General features: G+C 43.2%; 1 protein-coding gene across 1 annotated transcript in view; it reads right to left on the bottom strand.

Annotated features, from left to right (window-relative positions):
* The window catches only part of LOC139413573 (sodium channel protein type 8 subunit alpha-like), a 107,822-nt gene that overhangs the window by 66,198 nt on the left and 23,767 nt on the right, over window positions 1-17,857 (bottom strand). Inside the window, exon 7 of the mRNA XM_071161089.1 lies at window positions 14,075-14,296. Within this exon, the coding sequence (XP_071017190.1) occupies window positions 14,075-14,296 (222 nt within the window). The remainder of the gene's footprint in view (window positions 1-14,074; window positions 14,297-17,857) is intronic.

Here is a 17,857-nt window from a genome sequence, read left to right as displayed (position 1 = left end):
CGGTTCATCACTGGGGCTAAGCTGCCTGCCATCCAGGACCTCTACACCAGGTGGTGCCAGAGGAAGGCCCTAACAATTGTCAAAGACCCAGCCACCCCAGTCATAGACTGTTCTCTCTACTACTGCATGGCAAGCGGTACCGGAGCAAAATAGTCTGCAGGTCTACAATTTTGTTTCTGGTGTCCTTTGACAGCTCTTTGGTCTTGGCCATAGTGGAGTTTGGAATGTGACTGTTTGAGGTTGTGGACAGGTGTCTTTTATACTGATAACAAGTGGAGGACAGAGGAGCCTCTTAAAGAAGAAGTTACAGGTCTGTGAGAGCCAGAAATCTTGCTTGTTTGTAGGTGACCAAATACTTATTTTCCACCACAAGTTGCAAATAAATTCATTAAAAATCCTACAATGTGACTGTTCTGGATTTTTTTCCTAATTTTGTCTGTCATAGTTGAAGTGTACCTATGATGAAAATTACAGGCCTCTCTCATCAGAACTTGCACAATTGGTGGCTGACTAAATACTTTTTTGCCCCACTGTATATACTACCTCAATTAGCCCGACCTGACCTATCATTCCAGAAGATGATGTCATGGCTTTAGAAGCACATTGGCTAACAAGACAATCGCCATTGTGTCCCGCCAAACACCACCTGCCAACTCCTCTTTTACGCTACTCTTTGATTATCATATATGCATAGTCAGTTTAACCATACTACCTCAATTAACCCGACTAACCAGTGTCGGTATATAGCCTCGCTACTGTTATTTTTCACTTTCTTTTTACTGTTTTTTATTTCTTTACTTATCTATTGTTCACCTAATACCTATTAACTATTTTTTACTTAAAAATTGCACTGTTGGTTAGGGCCTGTAAGTAAGCATTTCACTGTAAGGTGAACACCTGTTGTATTTGGCACACGTGACAAATAAACTTTGATTTGAGTGTATAAAATATTAGGAACACCTTCCTAATATTGAGTTGCACCCCCTTTTTCCCCTCAAAAGCCTCAATTCATCGGGGCATAGACTCTAAAAGCTGTTGAAAGCATTCCACAAGGATGCGGGCCCATGGTGGTTCCAATGCTTCCCACAGCTATGTCAAGTTGGCTGGATGTTCTTTGGGTAGGGGTCCATTTTTGATACACATGGGAAACTGTTGAGTGTGAAAAACCCAGCTGTGTTGCAGTTCTTAACACACTCAAACCGGTGGGCCTGACACCTACTACCATACCTTGTTCAAAGGCACTTAAATCTTTTGTCTTGCCCATTCACCCTCTGAATGACACACAGACGCAAATCATTTCAGTTGTTGCAAGGCTTAAAAATCCTTCTTTAACTGGTCTCCTTCCCCTTCATCTACACTGATTGAAGTGGATTTAACAAGGGATCAAGGGATTGAAGTGATATCAATAAGGGATCATAGTTTTCACTTAGCAGAAACCTTCAGAGGGTTCTAGGAAGAACCTTTTTAGATGAGAAAATATTTATTGGTAGAACCATTTACAGAGGGTTCTATGAAGAACCCTTCATATGGGGTTCTATGGATAAAAGCTGAATAACCCTATACGGTTCAACTTAGCAATTTTTGTTCTAAGAGTATAGGTTTACTTGAATTACTTACCAGTGTTGTTTATGCCCGAGGTACAGGACTTTCATAAATTAACGTATATTATAATTTGAGTGGATAAAAGCTGAATTGTTAGACCAGTGGAAATCTGTCCTTTTGTCTGATGAGTCCAAATATGAGATTTTTGATTCCAACCGTCATGTCTTTGTGAGACGTAGAGTAGGTAAACGGATGATCTCTGCATGTGTGGTTCCCACCATGAAGCATGGAGGAGGAGGTGTGATTTTGTGGGAGTGCTTTGCTGGTGACACTGTCTGAGATTTATTTAGAATTCAAGGTACCCTTAACCAGCATGGCTACCACAGCATTCTGCAGCGATACGCCATCCCATCTAGTTTGCACTTAGTCCCACTATCAGTTGTTTTTAAAGAGGACAATGAACCAAAACACACCCCAGGCTGTGCAAGGGTTATTTGACCAATGAGATTGATGGAGTGCTGCATCAGATGACCTGGCCTATCATGACTCAGGATATGACCCAGATTCAGAGATAGTTTGGTTATTTATTATAACAAAGGGGGAGGCAAAAGGCAGGTCGAGGGAGGTTAAGTAATCCAAGGCAGAGTCGATCAGGGAAAGAACAGCAGACAGGCTCAGGGTCAAGACAGGCAGAAAGGTCAGGACCGGGAACCCTAAGAAAACAAAAACTGGAGAAACGGGAAACACGCTAGTAAGACCTGACAAAACAAGACGAACTGGCAACAGATAAGCAGAAAAGGCAGGTACACAGTTGAAGTTGGAAGTTTACATACACTTAGGTTGGAGTCATTAAAACTCGTTTTTCAACCACTCCACAAATGTCTTGTTAACAAACTATAGTTTTGTCGGTTAGGACATATACTGTGTGCATGACACAAGTAATTTTTCCAACATTTGTTTACAGACAGATTATTTCAGTTATAATTAACTGTATCACAATTCCAGTGGTTCAGAAGTTTACATACACTAAGTTGACTGTGCATTTAAACAGCTTGGAAAATTCCAGAAGATGATGTCATGGCTTTAGAAGCTTCTGAAAGGCTATTTGACATAATTTGAGTCAATTGGAGATATACCTGTGGATGTATTTCAAGGCCTACCTTCAAACTTGGTGCCTATTTGCTTGACATCATGGGAAAATCAAAAGAAATCAGCCAAGACCTCATAAAAATATTTGTAGACCTCCACAAGTCTGATACATCCTTGGGAGCAATTTCCAAACACCTGAAAGTACCACGTTCATCTGTACAAACAATAGTATGCAAATATAAACACCATGGGACCACACAGCCATCATACCGCTCACGAAGGAGACTCTTTCTGTCTCCATAGAGATGAACGTACGTTGGTGCGAAAAGTGCAAATCAATCCCAGAACAACAGCAATGGACCTTGTGAAGATGCTGGAGGAAACGGGTACAAAAGTATCTATATCTACAGTCAAACAAGTTCTATATCGACATAACCTGAAAGGCCGCTCAGCAAGGAAGAAGCCGCTGCTCAAAAACCACCATAAAAAAATCCAGACTACGGTTTGCAACTGCACATGGGGACAAAGATCGTACTTTTTGGAGAAATGCCCTCTGATCTGATGAAACAAAAATAGAACTGTTTGGCCATAATGACCATCGTTATGTTTGGAGGAAAATGGGGGATGCTTGGCAGCCGAAGAACACCATTCCAACCTTGAAGCACGGGGGTGGCAGCATCATGTTGTGGGGGTGCTTTGCTGCAGGAGAGACTGGTGCACTTCACAAAATAGATGGCATCATGAGGCAAGAAAATCATGTGGATATATTGAAGCAACATTAAGACATCAGTTAAATCAAGTTAAAGCTTGGTTGCAAATGGGTCTTCCAAATGGACAATGAACCCAAGCATACTTCCAAAGTTGTGGCAAAATGGCTTAAGGACAACAAAGTCAAGGTATGGGAGTGGCCATCACAATGCCCTGACCTCAATTCTATAGAAAATTTGTGGGCAGAACTGAAAAAGCGTGTGCGAGCAAGGAGGCCTACAAACCTGACACAGTTACACCAACTCTGTCAGGAGGAATGGGCCAAAATGCACCCAACTTATTGTGGGAGGCTTGTGGAAGGCTACCCAAAATGTTTTACCCAAGTTAAACAATTTAAAGGCAATGCTACCAAATACTAATTGAGTGTATATAAACTTCTGACCCACTGGGAATGTGATGAAAGAAATAAAAGCTGAAATAAATAATTCTGACATTTCACATTCTTAATAGAAAGTGGTGATCCTAACTGACCTAAAACAGGGCATTAAAACAGGGATTAAATGTCAGGAATTGTGAAAAACTGAGTTTAAATGTAGGTGTATGTAAACATCTGACTTCAACTGTAAATACACATGATAATTGGGAAGAATAGGAGACAAAGGGGTGTGAGACAGAGGTTTAATCCTAGACACATGGAAAGTGGGATGTATGCGGAGGGTGCGGGGCAACAGAAGATGAACAGCAGTTGGGTTAAGGCTCCCGAGTAGTGCAGCGGTCTAAGGCACTGCATCTCAGTGCTAAAGTTTTCACTACAGACCCTGGTTTGATCCAGGGCTGTATCACAACCAGCCGTGGATCGGAAGCCCAATAGGGCGGCGCACAATTTGCCAACGCCATCCGTGTTAGGGGAGGGTTTGGCCCGGGGTAGGCCGTCTTTGTAAAATAAGAATTTGTTCTTAACTGACTTGCCTAGTTAAATAAAGGTTCAATAAAACATGTAAATAAGGACTTTAGAGATGGGGAAAGGGGTGATAAAGCAGGGAAAGTTTACAGGACTCCACCCGGAGAGGCAGATCCCGAGTGGAGAGCCATACCCTCTGCCCGAGACGATAGCGGGGAGCCGGGGTCCAGGGTGGTCTGCCTGTACTCGATACCTGGAGGTGGTCTTAAGAAGAGCGGACCGGGCTCTCTTCCAGGTACGCTGACAGCGGTCGGCAAACATCTGGGCTGAGGGTATGCTGACTTCTTCCTCTTGCTCAGGGAAGAGCGGATGCTGGTAACACATGGAACACTCGAAGGGCGAGAGACCAGTGGTCGAGCAGTGAAGGGTGTTGCTGGCGTACTCCATCCGCACAAGTTGCTGGCTCCAGGTGGTGGGGTTAGCAGAGACGAGGCAATGAAGTGGCGTCTCCAGGTCCTGATTGGCTCGCTCCGACTGGCCGTTAGATTGGGGATGAAACCCAGAGGACAGGCTGGCCGATGACCCAATGAGGGTGCAGAACGCCTTCCAGAATTGGGACGAGAACCGAGGACCAAGATTGGAAACCATGTTGACCGTAAGTCCATGGATCAGGAAGACGTGCTGTACCATGAGCTGGGACATCTAATTTGCTGAGGGTAACCTGGGAAGGGGAATGAAATGGGCGGCTTTGGGAAACCTATCCACTACTGTAAGGATGGTGTTGTTGCCATCGGACGGAGGTAGAACAGTGACAAAGTCCAGGGATATATGGAACCAGGGGCGGTGAGCAACAGGGAGTGGTTGAAGGAGGGTCTTACTTTGTGCACGCACAGTGCAGGCAGCAATGAACGTGCGATGAACGAGACGTCAGGAACCATGGTGGGCCACCAAAACCGTTGACTGAGGAAAGCCTGGGTCCGACGGGAGCCGGGATGGCAGGTGAGGTTAGAGGACTGAGCCCATTCCAGGACTGCGGACTGGGCAGAATCTGGGACAAACAGCCGGGGTCCGGCTGGGAACACTGCGCCTTATGGCCCAGGCTCTTGATACCCCAGACGAGTGTATCTGCCAGACATGAGGTAGGGAGGATGGTCTCTGGGTCAGACAGTGTAGCTGCAGAGCAATGCAAGCGAGATCGGGCATCAGGCTTCACATTCTTGGACCCAGGGTGGTAGTGGATTGTAAAATTAAAATTAGTGAATAACAGAGCTAAACGAGCCTGCCTTAAATTGAGGCGCTTGGCAGAGCGGAGATATTCTAGATTACACACTATGAATGGATGTTGCGTCCCTTCTAGCCAGTGTCTCCACTACTCCAGTGTCATCTTGACCGCAAGAAGTTCCCGATTTCCCATGTCGTAGTTCCTCTCTGTGGGATTAAGATGATGGGACAGGAAAGCGCAGGGATGGAGCTTTTGATCCTGGGCAGAATGCTGGCACAGGATGGCCGCCACTCCAACATCTGAGGCTTCGACCTCCACAACAAACTGACAGGACGGGTCCAGATGGATTAAGATTGGGCTGTGGTGAATTGATGCTTAAGATCCGAAAATGCCCAGTCAGCAGCTGGGGACCACATCAACGGAACCTTGGGTGAGGTGAGTGCAGAGAGGGGTGAAGCCAGGGTGCTGTAGCCCTGGATGAAGTGGCATTAGAAATGAGCAAATCCCAGGAAGCATTGAAGCTGCACTCTGGAGGTAGGTTGGGGCCACATCACCGTTCACCACTCACCTTGTTAGGATCCATCTAAATGTTCCCTGCAGTGTTTGACGTATCCCAGAAAAGAGATAGTGGAGCGATGGAATTCAAATTTTTCAGCTTTAACAAACAACTGGTTCTCCAGGAGGTGCTGGAGGACTTGTCGGACGTGGAGAACATGCTGTTGAGCCGAACGGGAAAAGATAAGGATGTCATCGAGGTATATAAACACGAATCAGTTCAACATGTCATGGAGCACATCGTTGACCAGGGCCTGGAACACAGAGGGAGCATTGGTCAGTCTGACTGACATAACCAGGTACTCATAGTGCCCGCTAGCCGTGCTAACTGTCTTCCACTCGTCTCTTTCCCGTATCTGAACTAGATTGTAGGCGTTCCGAAGGTCCAACTTCGGGAAAATGGCTGCCCACTGGAGAGGCTCAAAAGCAGGTTAGGTGTGGTAGAGGTTACATTTTTTTTTGCATGATGTCACTAAGGCTCTGGCAGTCCGCCGGCCAGGGAGACGGAAGGACGAATGAACCCTGCAGCCAGAGAGTCCTTAATGTACACTTCCATGGTCTTGGTCTCCGGACCAGACAGGGAGGTCAATGGTGTAGTCGTAGGGTCGATGCAGAGGAAGAGATGTGGTGCGGGCCTTGTTGGAAACCTCCCGGAGGTCCTGGTACTCTGAACGACAGAGGTCTGAGGCTTTTCCCAAGCCCGCTGGAGAATGCCCAGGATCATGCTACACCGCCTTGAGGCAATGTGTGTCACAGAACTTTTGGAGCTCAGTCTGCGTAAATGTTCCTCAGGAGACAAGCTAGCCCTGCCCAGTTGCATGGGCTCCGGAGGAGGCGAGTCGACAGTCCTCGATGATTCCCGGGGGAACTCGGGTGACGTCGGATTCTCTCAGGTAAGCAGGCATCGGGGACTTTTGAGATACTTCGGAGGCAAGGGGGAACCCGAGGGGGAACCCGTGGACGAGCGCATATGGCTGGGAATAGACCTCCTCTCCCTGCTGCGTTCCCGTAACCGCCCATCAATCCTTATGGTCAGGTCTATGACGGAGTCTATGTCCACTGGCAGCTCCCAGGCTGCGAGCTATTCTTTAATTCCCTCCAATATTCCTTGAAGGAAGGTGTCGAACAGAGACTCCGGGTTCCATGTACTCTCGGCAGCCAACGCGCAAAAATCTACCTCGTACTCTGACTGCGTCAAGACTCCAGTAGTGTGGCAAAGTACCTTCTGAGCCACCTCTCTCCCAGACACCGGAGAATTGAACACCTTTCTTACCTCCGCCTCCTCCAGACTAATGTAACCAATGGATTAATGCTCCCACACCGTCGTAGCACAGGCGCGCGCCCTCCCGGACATCAGCATTATAAGATATGCTATCCTCAAACGATGCAAAGGAAACCAAAAGGGCTGTAGCTCGAAGATGAGGGAGCACTGGGAGAGAAACACCCGGCAGGTTCCAGGATCCCCAGCGTAGCGCTCCGGAGGAGTTAATTGGGGTTCTCAGGAAGACTGGGTAGGCTGGGGAGAGGCACCGGTGGTAGCAGGGTTACTGGGAGTAGAAGGTTACCATAGTGGCTTGCTGCCTAGTAGATAGTCCGCAGAATTATTCCAACAATGCATTGAGGCCATGGTCATGGTATTCCGCCAAGGTATGGAGTCCCTCCACAAGGTTATGCAGTTATTCCTCATGTCTTCCAATGGTGGCTCCTTGGAGGGAGACAGTGTTGCGGAACTGGTCCGAGTCTGCTTGGTCAGTCATGACCCAGATGCAGACACTGAATGGCAAGCAGGCTCAGGGTCAGGACAGGCAGAAAGGTCGGAACCAAGAAGACTAGAAATCAAAAACTTGAGAACTGGAGAAACGGGAAACACGCTGGTAAGACCTAACAAAACAAGACGAACTAGCAACAGACAAACATAAAAGACATGTATAAATACACAGGGGATAATGGGGAAGAATAGGAGACACCTGGTGGGAGGTGGAGACAAGCACAAGGCAGATGAAACAGATCAGGGTGTGACACTGGCCTCCACAATCACCCAACCTCAACCCAATTGAGATGGTTTGGGATGAGTTGGACCGCAGAGTGAAGGAAAAGCAGCCAACAAGTGCTTAGCGTATGTGGGAACTCCTTCAAGACTGTTGGAAAATAATTCTTCATGAAGCTAGTTGAGAGAATGCAAAGCTGTCATCAAGGCAAAGGGTGGCTACTTTGTTTTAAATTTTTGGGTTACTAATTGATTCCATATGTGTTATTTCATAGTTTTGATGTCTTCACTATTATTCTACAATGTAGAAAATAGTAAAAATAAAGAAAAACCCTGGAATGAGTAGGTGTGTCCAAACTTTTGACTATATGTGCTATATGTGTTGTGATAACTGCGTTGTTTGGTCTATAGCGCCCGGCTGCTCTGCCTTCTTAACAACACTATCAACAAGACATGTCCTACAGGCCCTGGTTTTGTTGCACCTTGACTACTGTTCAGTCGTGTGGTCAGGTGCCACAAAAAAGGACTTAGGGAAATTGCAATTGGCTCAGAACAAGGCAGCACGTCTGGCCCTTGGATGTACACAGAGAGCTAATATTAATAATATGCATATCAATCTCTCCTGGCTCAATGAAGAGGAGAGATTAACTTCATCACTACTTGTATTTATGTATTGACATGTTGAATGCACTGAGCTGTCTGTCTAAACTACTGGCACACAGCTCAGACACCCATGCATAACCCACATGACATGCCACAAGAGGTCTCTTCACAATCCCCAAGTTCAGAACAGACTATGGGAGGCACACAGTGCTACATAGAGCCATGACTACATGAAACTCCATTCCACATCAAGTAACTGATGCAAGCAGTAAAATTAGATTTAAAAAAACAGATAAACACCTTATGGAACAGCGGGGACTGTGAAGCAACACAGACACATGCATACACACTCACACACGGTAACATACGCACTTTACACACACATACACATGGATTTAGTACTGTAGATATGTGGTAGTGGTGGAGTAGGAGTCTGAGGGCACACAGTGTGTTGTGAAATCTGTGAATGTATTGTAATGTTTTAAAAATGGTATAAACTGCCTTAATTTTGCTGGACCCCAGGAAGAGTAGCTGCTGCCTTGGTAGCAGCTAATGGAGATCCATAATAAATACAAATAACCTGTTAGTTCATATGCCTTGACACTGTGATATATAGGCCGGAGAGCAACATCTGTCCACAAAACATCTTGCATGTAACAAACAGTTACATGACCTATAGCATGGTCAAGCAAGTTAATGTTTCCAACATTTGCGGACTACTAAACAACTATTGATTTAGAACCACGGAGAGTTACCACAAGTTGCAAAGAAAACAGGCCCTGCCTCCACTATTCCAGCACCATTTCAACTTCAATATCATCTAATCACCTATCCTTGGTCTAATACAGTGACAACTAAAATATACCAAAAACGATTTAGTCCAATCAACACTAGCTAAATATGATGTGACTGACCATGGTACTGATTTTTATGTGCGTGTGCGTGTGCGAGCCTGCAAATAAAAAATAAATGTTGACTCACCCTACTTGTAGAGAAATGCCAATGTCATCCTCTTTCATGTTGCCCAAACATTATCTGACGCTGTCATATAGTACATATTTTTAGTTTTTGTTGTCCTAGGCTACCTGGCTAAAATAACAGGCCAGCTAGTTAACATTAGCCTACTACATCTAGCTACATGTTGAACTTCCATCCTTTCAGGGCAGGGGCACAATGTATAAATTTATGGTTGGATCTGAATCGCCAGTACGGAGAATTAAGTAAAAACGCAAGTCCAAATCCTTATCTCCATCCATTGCTAATTTAGGAAAGGGACAATTTTTGTAACAATTCAAGTGTTTCTGTAAACGAGGTTTGGCTTATGGTGTGATGTGATTGGTGTGAAAGCAAATCCAAACTGGTTTCTATTGACACAATTTTTTGGTACGTCAGGGTCATTCATAGTTGAGCTCACTCAGTTTAGCGCGACGTTGATTAGCTATTATTTTTATTTTATCAAGGGAGGCCAAATGCTCGCTGGCTTCCATTGTATTCAATACTACAGGCGGCAACAATTTCATATTATTTTTGACCAGACGGCATCAGATAGATGGGCTTCACATACAGAGACAGAGGGGTGTTGTTTCGCTCGCTCGGATGCTTTCTCCGGTGAGATACATGGTAAGTCTGGCTCTAAACTTACTCTTGAAATTTATAATAGTAGAATGCACAAGATTACATTTTTGAATTTGGGTAGTGCCTCATCAGTGCCTCTTGTCATGTTAGTCATTGCATACCTTAGAAAGCTACTTATAACCCATGACTGCTAATGTTTTTTACATTTAGTTTATTTAGCCCATAGATGTTGTTGTCATTTTTTTTGTCATGCAAGTATCACATACAGTAAATACACATGGCAAAATGTATAGAATTGCACTAAAATTTGCTTTAAAACTGTTGCATTTTCTTTGCACCCAATGACAAAATGTGTAGAATTGCAGGAAATAAGAATTCTCTTCACTAACAAGAGGGGTGTGAACAGTTTGTGTCATGAACATTACTTGTGCCCATAGAAATAGATGTGGCATGTGCACTCTCGCACAGGGGGAGCATGGGATGTTCCCCAATGCTGGAAGTGGGGGCCCAGAGTAAACAGGTTTGGGAACCTCTGGTTTGTACCGTCCAGAGTACAAGGACCCCTTCCACACACTCACTGTATAGTAACAAGTGGCATGTGTTTTGAGAGACTGTGCGATCTGAAACCCGTCATCCCTTACCTATGCTCTATATCCAAAGTGTTATGCTTTTTGCAATACCTGTTGGACAGAGACTAAGTCTTTTCCACTGTAAAGGTGTACTTGGCTGCCATCGCTGCCTGTCATATAGGCTTTGACACTATACAGTAGGAAAAACTTCCTCTGATATGTCGTTTTATGAATGCTGACGGCGCAAGCAGCTCACTCACTCGCTTTGTGGACGTAAGAGCTATGGTAAAGCGGTTTTGAAAGAGAGAAACTTAATCTCTTACGCCTAGTCCCCAAGCCTTTAGTCCCATTTTGGTTACTGTCTATTGTGCTTAAGGCTATTTCACAGCAGCACTTCGAGCCACTGGAAAGCTTTGAGATGAAGTATCTTTCTTTCAAAACCACTTTACCAATGCATTTTTTGGCAGAAATTCTTTCTGGAACATGTGAAGTTTAATGTGCCTTAATAACAAACGTGTATGCCATCTGTAAATGCGTATAATTTGGTTAACCACGAAAAAAGACAGGAACGTTCCCGCTAGCCATGATTGGCTGAGATAATGGATGGGCTGTACATGCCGAGAGATGAGTTCGGATTGGTCTGCCATGTAGCACACTTCGTTCTATAACATGAGCTGGGCAGTATGTGTAGGTAATCCTTTGTAACGCTGCTTTAAAAAATATATATCACGTAGTAGAAGTGCAAAAGTGTTGCTCTCCACTTTCTGGAGGAACAAGTTTTGAAATTAGTGAAATGCCCGATGGAATTAGAGTATGATAGCTAAGGAGATGGAGAAAATGCTGGTGTTTGATTGCAAATATGCCGAGGTAGTTGAAAAGAGAACACACAGAAGGCTGTTGTATAAAACACCTGTCTCAGGATTACATCTTCAAACTAAGGGCAACCATGGCATCCATGGCAGAGAGGAAGAAGCGTCCATCCATGTTTATGGGTAAGATAGTCTAGCTAGCCACATTTTCAGATGTTATACGTTTCTAATTTTGTTAGAAGTTAGCTAACTAACATTAGCTGACTGGCTCGCTAGCTAACGTTATGTGTATGATCTGTGTAGTAATATTATTTGTATCTCAGAGCCATTTGCATTGCTAGTTAAAGCCTCACGTTAGCTAGCTAGCCAACATTGAACATGGTTGGTTAGCTACCTGCAGATTCATGCAGGATAGTAATGCTATGAGTTGGGATTATGGTTCATTGTTAAGCTAGCTAGCTACATGTCTAACAAAAGACACCACTATGCAAGTAACCATTTCACTACACCTTCTGTATCCTGTGCATGTGACAAATAAACATAGATTTTTTTTGATATAGTATGCGTTTACCAGAGACGGTAATGTGAAGTTCATGACCTGCACCAAATGTATAACGTTAGGCCAACAAGACAGTGTCCAAGTTCTGAAATTCTCTACTAGAATGCCCTGCTTTTATTTCCTCACACTCACAACCGTAAGCTATTTTCTGTAATTGACTCGCCATTAACTTGTAAATAATGATCTTGTTGTGAGTTTATTTTCCTGTAATAATGAAGACAAATTAGCTAACGTGAAGACGTTGTCAGCTATATGATATGGTCAGTATTTGAACTGGCTAGCCAGCTAATTTAACATTAGCTAGCTGGTTAACAAGCTAGAAATGAACCAAAACATTTTTTAGAAAGTTGCTTTTAGTTGCCTGGTTTGCTAGATTGACATATACTAAATTCATTTTAAACTGGTGGGTTTATTGGTGTTAAAATACACTAGTTATGCTATTTTGGACCACCAGGCTGCTGATGTCATGCAGCCTGTAGTTTTTGTGTTTATTATTTTTCACAACAACAATGACAAGTTTGATGTCAAACGACAATAGAATGTTCATGATGTCACTGCGACATGGATAGACGTAGTATAAACCGGCCTTTAGTCTTGAAATCTTTGATTGTTTAGAACATGTCCTCACATGTAAATCCTTAAAGAGATGGGTGGGGCTAAGGCTTAAGAGGGTGTGAACGACGCAAAATGGGTGTTGGTAAAAAATTGCTCTCCAGTTGTTTTACCAAAACATTCAAGCGCCATTTTGTCAAAAGTGAGTTTACAAGTTTATCAACTTCCCATTGTTCCTCAACTGTAGTGTATGACATACAATTTTCTAGCTCTGAGTCTCTACTTTTATCCAGTAGGTTACATATCTGCGACACAGGAGTGGGCTATATCCCATTGTGAGACAGCAAAACGAGTATTTGAAAGAGAATTTACAAGAGCGACGGCCTTTAAAAAGTTAATCCCTCTGAAAATGGTCTATGTGGCATCGATATGAGTTGGAAACAGTTATTCTAGTCAAAATTGACTACAAGTTTAAAAATGATAATTTTGGTCATAAAGTCAGTTTCGAAGAAAACGGAGTTTGGAACATCTGTGTGTCACAACGGTTAATGAAGGTTGGGTTGAGATTTGACAATGTCCATTTGCCCACTAATATGGGGTAAACAGCTGAGGTGATTGCTTTCTATCCAATACCGTATACAGTGAGACAGACCTGCCCAGCAGTCCGACTTTATTTAAATATGACCACATATCGCGCATTTTTTTACTCGTGAAATACTGCACCAAACACCTCAGTTAGATATAAAATTGCGCAACTAAAATATCCTCTGCAAAAACGTCAAAATGAATTATAGATTTCTTGATATATCTTATATTCATTCTGGGGATTTTGAGGAAGTGTAATAAGCTTCCTCATCTAGTGTCTTATGGGGGGACAAACATCATGAACCAAATGTGCAATCGGTCAGCAAACACACCTCCAAGACTGAAATCTCGTTTTTAGAATGATCAACAGAAAAACACGTGCTAATCGGCGTGTTCAGTGGCTCTTTAAAGTTACTTTCATAATCCCGGTTCTCAGATAATAGAATGAGGTATCTCATGGCGCTTCCCTGCTCAAGAATGCTTGAGAATGACCAGAAGGCGGGCCCAACAGACCTCGTGTGATTGGAGCTTCCTTAGTCACCCACCTTAAAAGGCATATCTCTTGTGAGATACCTCTATTATCAGAGAACTGGAGTTATAAAAGTAACCTTAAGTTTTGCGTTATAGTCTTTCATTTAGACTATGAGTGAAACACAGAAAAGATCGACCCATTAACTAAAAAGGATACATTTGATCAGATTCTCTGATCTCTGATTCTCTGCCTACCTAGCACCCCCTCAAACTCAACTCAAATGTTATAAGTCGAAACGGTCTTCTGTCTCAGTGTCACACATCGTTTGGCTGTGTGTCGGACTCACTGCTGTTCATGATGTATTCAGTCCAGTCGAAGCCCTTGCTGCCATTGGCCAGGTAGTTCTCAGTGGAGTTGATTGGCCAGATGACACATTTCTGCCGCAGGTTGCCCATGAAGAGCTGTAGTCCAATCAAAGCGAAGACACTGAGACAGAAGACCGTGAGGATCATAACGTCTGACAATTTCTTGACGGATTGAACTAGAGCACCGACGATGGTCTTGAGTCCTGGGGGAAGGAACCAGACATTCATTCACACACACAGACACAAATGTGCACACACACACACACACACCCGCGTATGTGTGTTTGTGTACACACACATACATATAAACACACAAGTGCACACACGCACACAAACAAAGAGAAATGGGCATTGCTGGAAAGTACAAGCTTAGCTATGAATTATTTCTATAGAGTTTATATAGTAGTAGTATAGTAGACCATCACATAAAACTGTACTTCTTCAAGTTAACATCAAACCAAAACGACCGCTCTGTTCAGAATCAACAATATCTCAATTTGGACAGGTATAACAGAAATATTCTAAACTGCAGGCGTATGTGTCATAATAATAATAATGCGTATGGTTGATATATTTTCCATGAGGAAAGGAAGGTTTTCACTTCAAACACTCTGATATGTCAATAGTGATTGTGTTCTATATTGTTAGTTACTGTTAAGTCATATTGAACTAAATTACAGCGAGAATAGCATCCTTGATAACTACAGTACCAGTCAAAAGTTTAGACACACCTACTCATTCAAGGGTTTTTATTTATTTGTACTATTTTATACATTGTAGAATAATAGTTAAGACATCAAAACCATGAAATAACACATATGTAATCATGTAGTAACCAAAAAAGTGTTTAACAAATCAAAATATATTTGAGATTCTTCAAAGTAGCCCCCCTTTGCCTTGATGATAGCTTTGCACACTTTTGGCATTCTCTCAACCAGCTTCAACTGGAATGCTTTTCCAACCGTCTTGAAGGAGTTCCCACATATGCTGAGCACTTATTGGCTGCTTTTCATTCACTCTGCGGTCCAACTCATCTCAAACCATCTCAATTGGGTTGAGGTCAGGTGATTGTGGAGTCAAGGTCATATGATGCAGCACTTCATCACTCTCCTTCTTGGTCAAATAGCCCTTACACAGCCTGGAGGTGTGTGTTGGGTCATTGTCCTGTTGAAAAACAAATAAAAGTCCCACTAAGCACAAACCAGATGGGATGGCGTATCGATGCAGAATGCTGTGGGGGCCATGCTGGTTAAGTGTGCTTTGAATTATAAATAAGTCATTGACAGTGTCCCCAGCAAAGCACCCCCACACTATCACACATCCTCCTCCATGCTTCACGGTGGGAATCACACATGTGGAGATCATCCGTTCTTCTACTCTGCCTCTCACAAAGACACTGCGGTTGGAACCAAAAATCTCCAATTTGGACTCACCAGACCAAAGGACAGATTTCCACCGGTCTAATGTCCATTGCTCGTGTTTCTTGCCCCAAGCAAGTCTCTTCTTATTATTGGTGTTCTTCAGTAGTGGTTTCTTTGCAGCAATTCGACCATGAAGGCCTGATTCACAGTCTCCTCTGAACAGTTGATGTTGAGTTGTGTCTGTTACTTGAACTATGAAGCATTTATTTGGGCTGAAATTTCTGAGGCTGGCAACTATAATGAACTTATCCTCTGCAGCAGAGGTAACTCTGGGTTTTCCTTTCTTGTGGCGGCACTCATGAGGGCCAGTTTCATCATAGCGCTTGATGGTTTTTGTGAATGCACTTGAAGAAGTTCTTGACATTTTCCAGAGTGACTGACCTTCATGTCTTAAAGTAATGACGGACTGTCGTTTCTCTTTGCTTATTTGAGCTGTTCTTGACATGATATGGACTTGGTATTTTACCAAATAGGGCTATCTTCTGTATCCCACCCCTACCTTGTCACAACACAACTGATTGGCACAAACGCATTAAGAAGGAAAGAAATTCCACAAATGAACTTTTGACAAGGCACACTTGTTAATGCCTTCCTACCTCATGAAGCTGGTTGAGAGAATGCCAACAGTGTGACAAGCTGTCATCAAGGCAAATGGTGGCTACTTTGAAGAATCTCAAATATAAAATGTTATGGGTTTTTTAACACTTTTTTGGTTACTACATGATTCCATATGTGTTACTTCATAGTTTTGATGTCTTCACTATTATTCTACAATTTAGAAAATATAAAAAATAAAGAAGAACCCTTAAAAGAGTAGGTGTGTCCAAACGTTTGTCTGTTACTGTACATCAAACAATAGTACAATAATTAAAGACACATAAAAAACAGCAACAAGATTATCAGACATTCAAGCATTTTAAACACCACAACATAGAAACACCACAACATTGAGAGTGCCCCTACGTGAGATTTCCATGAGACTGACACACTTCAGTGATGATCAAAATACTCCCCAAATGTTCTAAATCAACAAAATGACACAGAGGTAGGCTACACCAAAATAGTTCTAAGACTAATAGGTGATGGAGTTGTGGAGGGATACCAATTCATGACAAGTTTACGTTAATTTACACCATTATGTGAATGTAATTTTTATGTAATTTTCTCTTGTTATTTTTCTGTTCCAGTCTCAGTTTCACAGGCAGTGTAGAGCATCCTTGGAAAGAGTGGGGCCACTCTCAAATAATAGATATCAAAACAACTACAAAACATCCACCAGATCGACCAAACACGGCAGCACAGCACAATGAAGAGAGAGCGCAGGAATGGTCAGAGGAAGAAGTTGGAAGAGAAGAGAGGGTAGACGAGGGGGGCAAGGGTAAGTGGGGACAAGTGGGAATGGCAGGTTGCATGCAGGTCATTTAAACGCCAAGGCTGAAGGAATTGACTCCATGTCATCATCACCTGTCTGTCTGGCAACCGGGATGGTGACTTAGCTTGGTTCCCATGGTTAGAATGGTTCCCATCCTAGGCACCCCCATCATGTCCCACTCGTGCTGTGTGGTGTGATCCCCACTGGGTGAGCCTTTTAGGTTGGGACCCCTTTAGATCAGAGGCCTACACTGGAGACTGAGCCAACACTACTTACTGGACTAGATGTATTTAATGCACAAATTCACATTTACTTCCTGCCCCAGACATTTGTTCAACAACACTTTTGCACCATTAAAGTGTTCTGCAGTCGAAGTTCTACAAAATATCTAAAGGCTAACTGTGTGTGTGTGTATGTGTGTGTGTGTGTGTGTGTGTGTGTGTGTGTACATAACACATAACTGATTTTCAATCCAACACTTATATATTTGCACCATTGGAACTGTTGGATTGGATTGTGTTACCACTGTGTTTATTTCCTTTAGTTACTTTCTCTGTTGTGTTTATGCCTTAATGTCCCAGGATTAACAAAGATCTTCTCAGAAACTAAAAGTCCACATTTAGGAGTTCACTGTTATAATCATAACAGAATGGAATTCAAAGTAAAGAAGCTCCTTAAAAGCCAAAGTTGTAAGATAAAAAAGCAGGTGTCTTGAAAAGCTTCATGCAGCATAAAGTGTGTTGTCAAACTAGGCTTGGCAGTCTTAAGGAATTCATTGTTCGTCAGAGTGCTCCGTAATGGTCAGGGCTTCATACAGAAATGTGATGTGTTTTAAGATGGTGACAACAACTAAGGTAGAAATTTGAACACAAACTCATCACCTAAACGTTCTGTATTTACCTCGATTAATTCATTTGGTGGATGTCAACACATGACTCTCTGTTGGAAAGTGAATCGAACCTCTCTGAAGA

The sequence above is a fragment of the Oncorhynchus clarkii genome, chromosome 7, assembly GCF_045791955.1.
Source record: "Oncorhynchus clarkii lewisi isolate Uvic-CL-2024 chromosome 7, UVic_Ocla_1.0, whole genome shotgun sequence".
Classification (NCBI taxonomy): Eukaryota; Metazoa; Chordata; class Actinopteri; order Salmoniformes; family Salmonidae; genus Oncorhynchus; species Oncorhynchus clarkii.
Note: the sequence above shows the minus strand (reverse complement) of the source record. Positions and strands in the feature narration are given on the sequence as shown.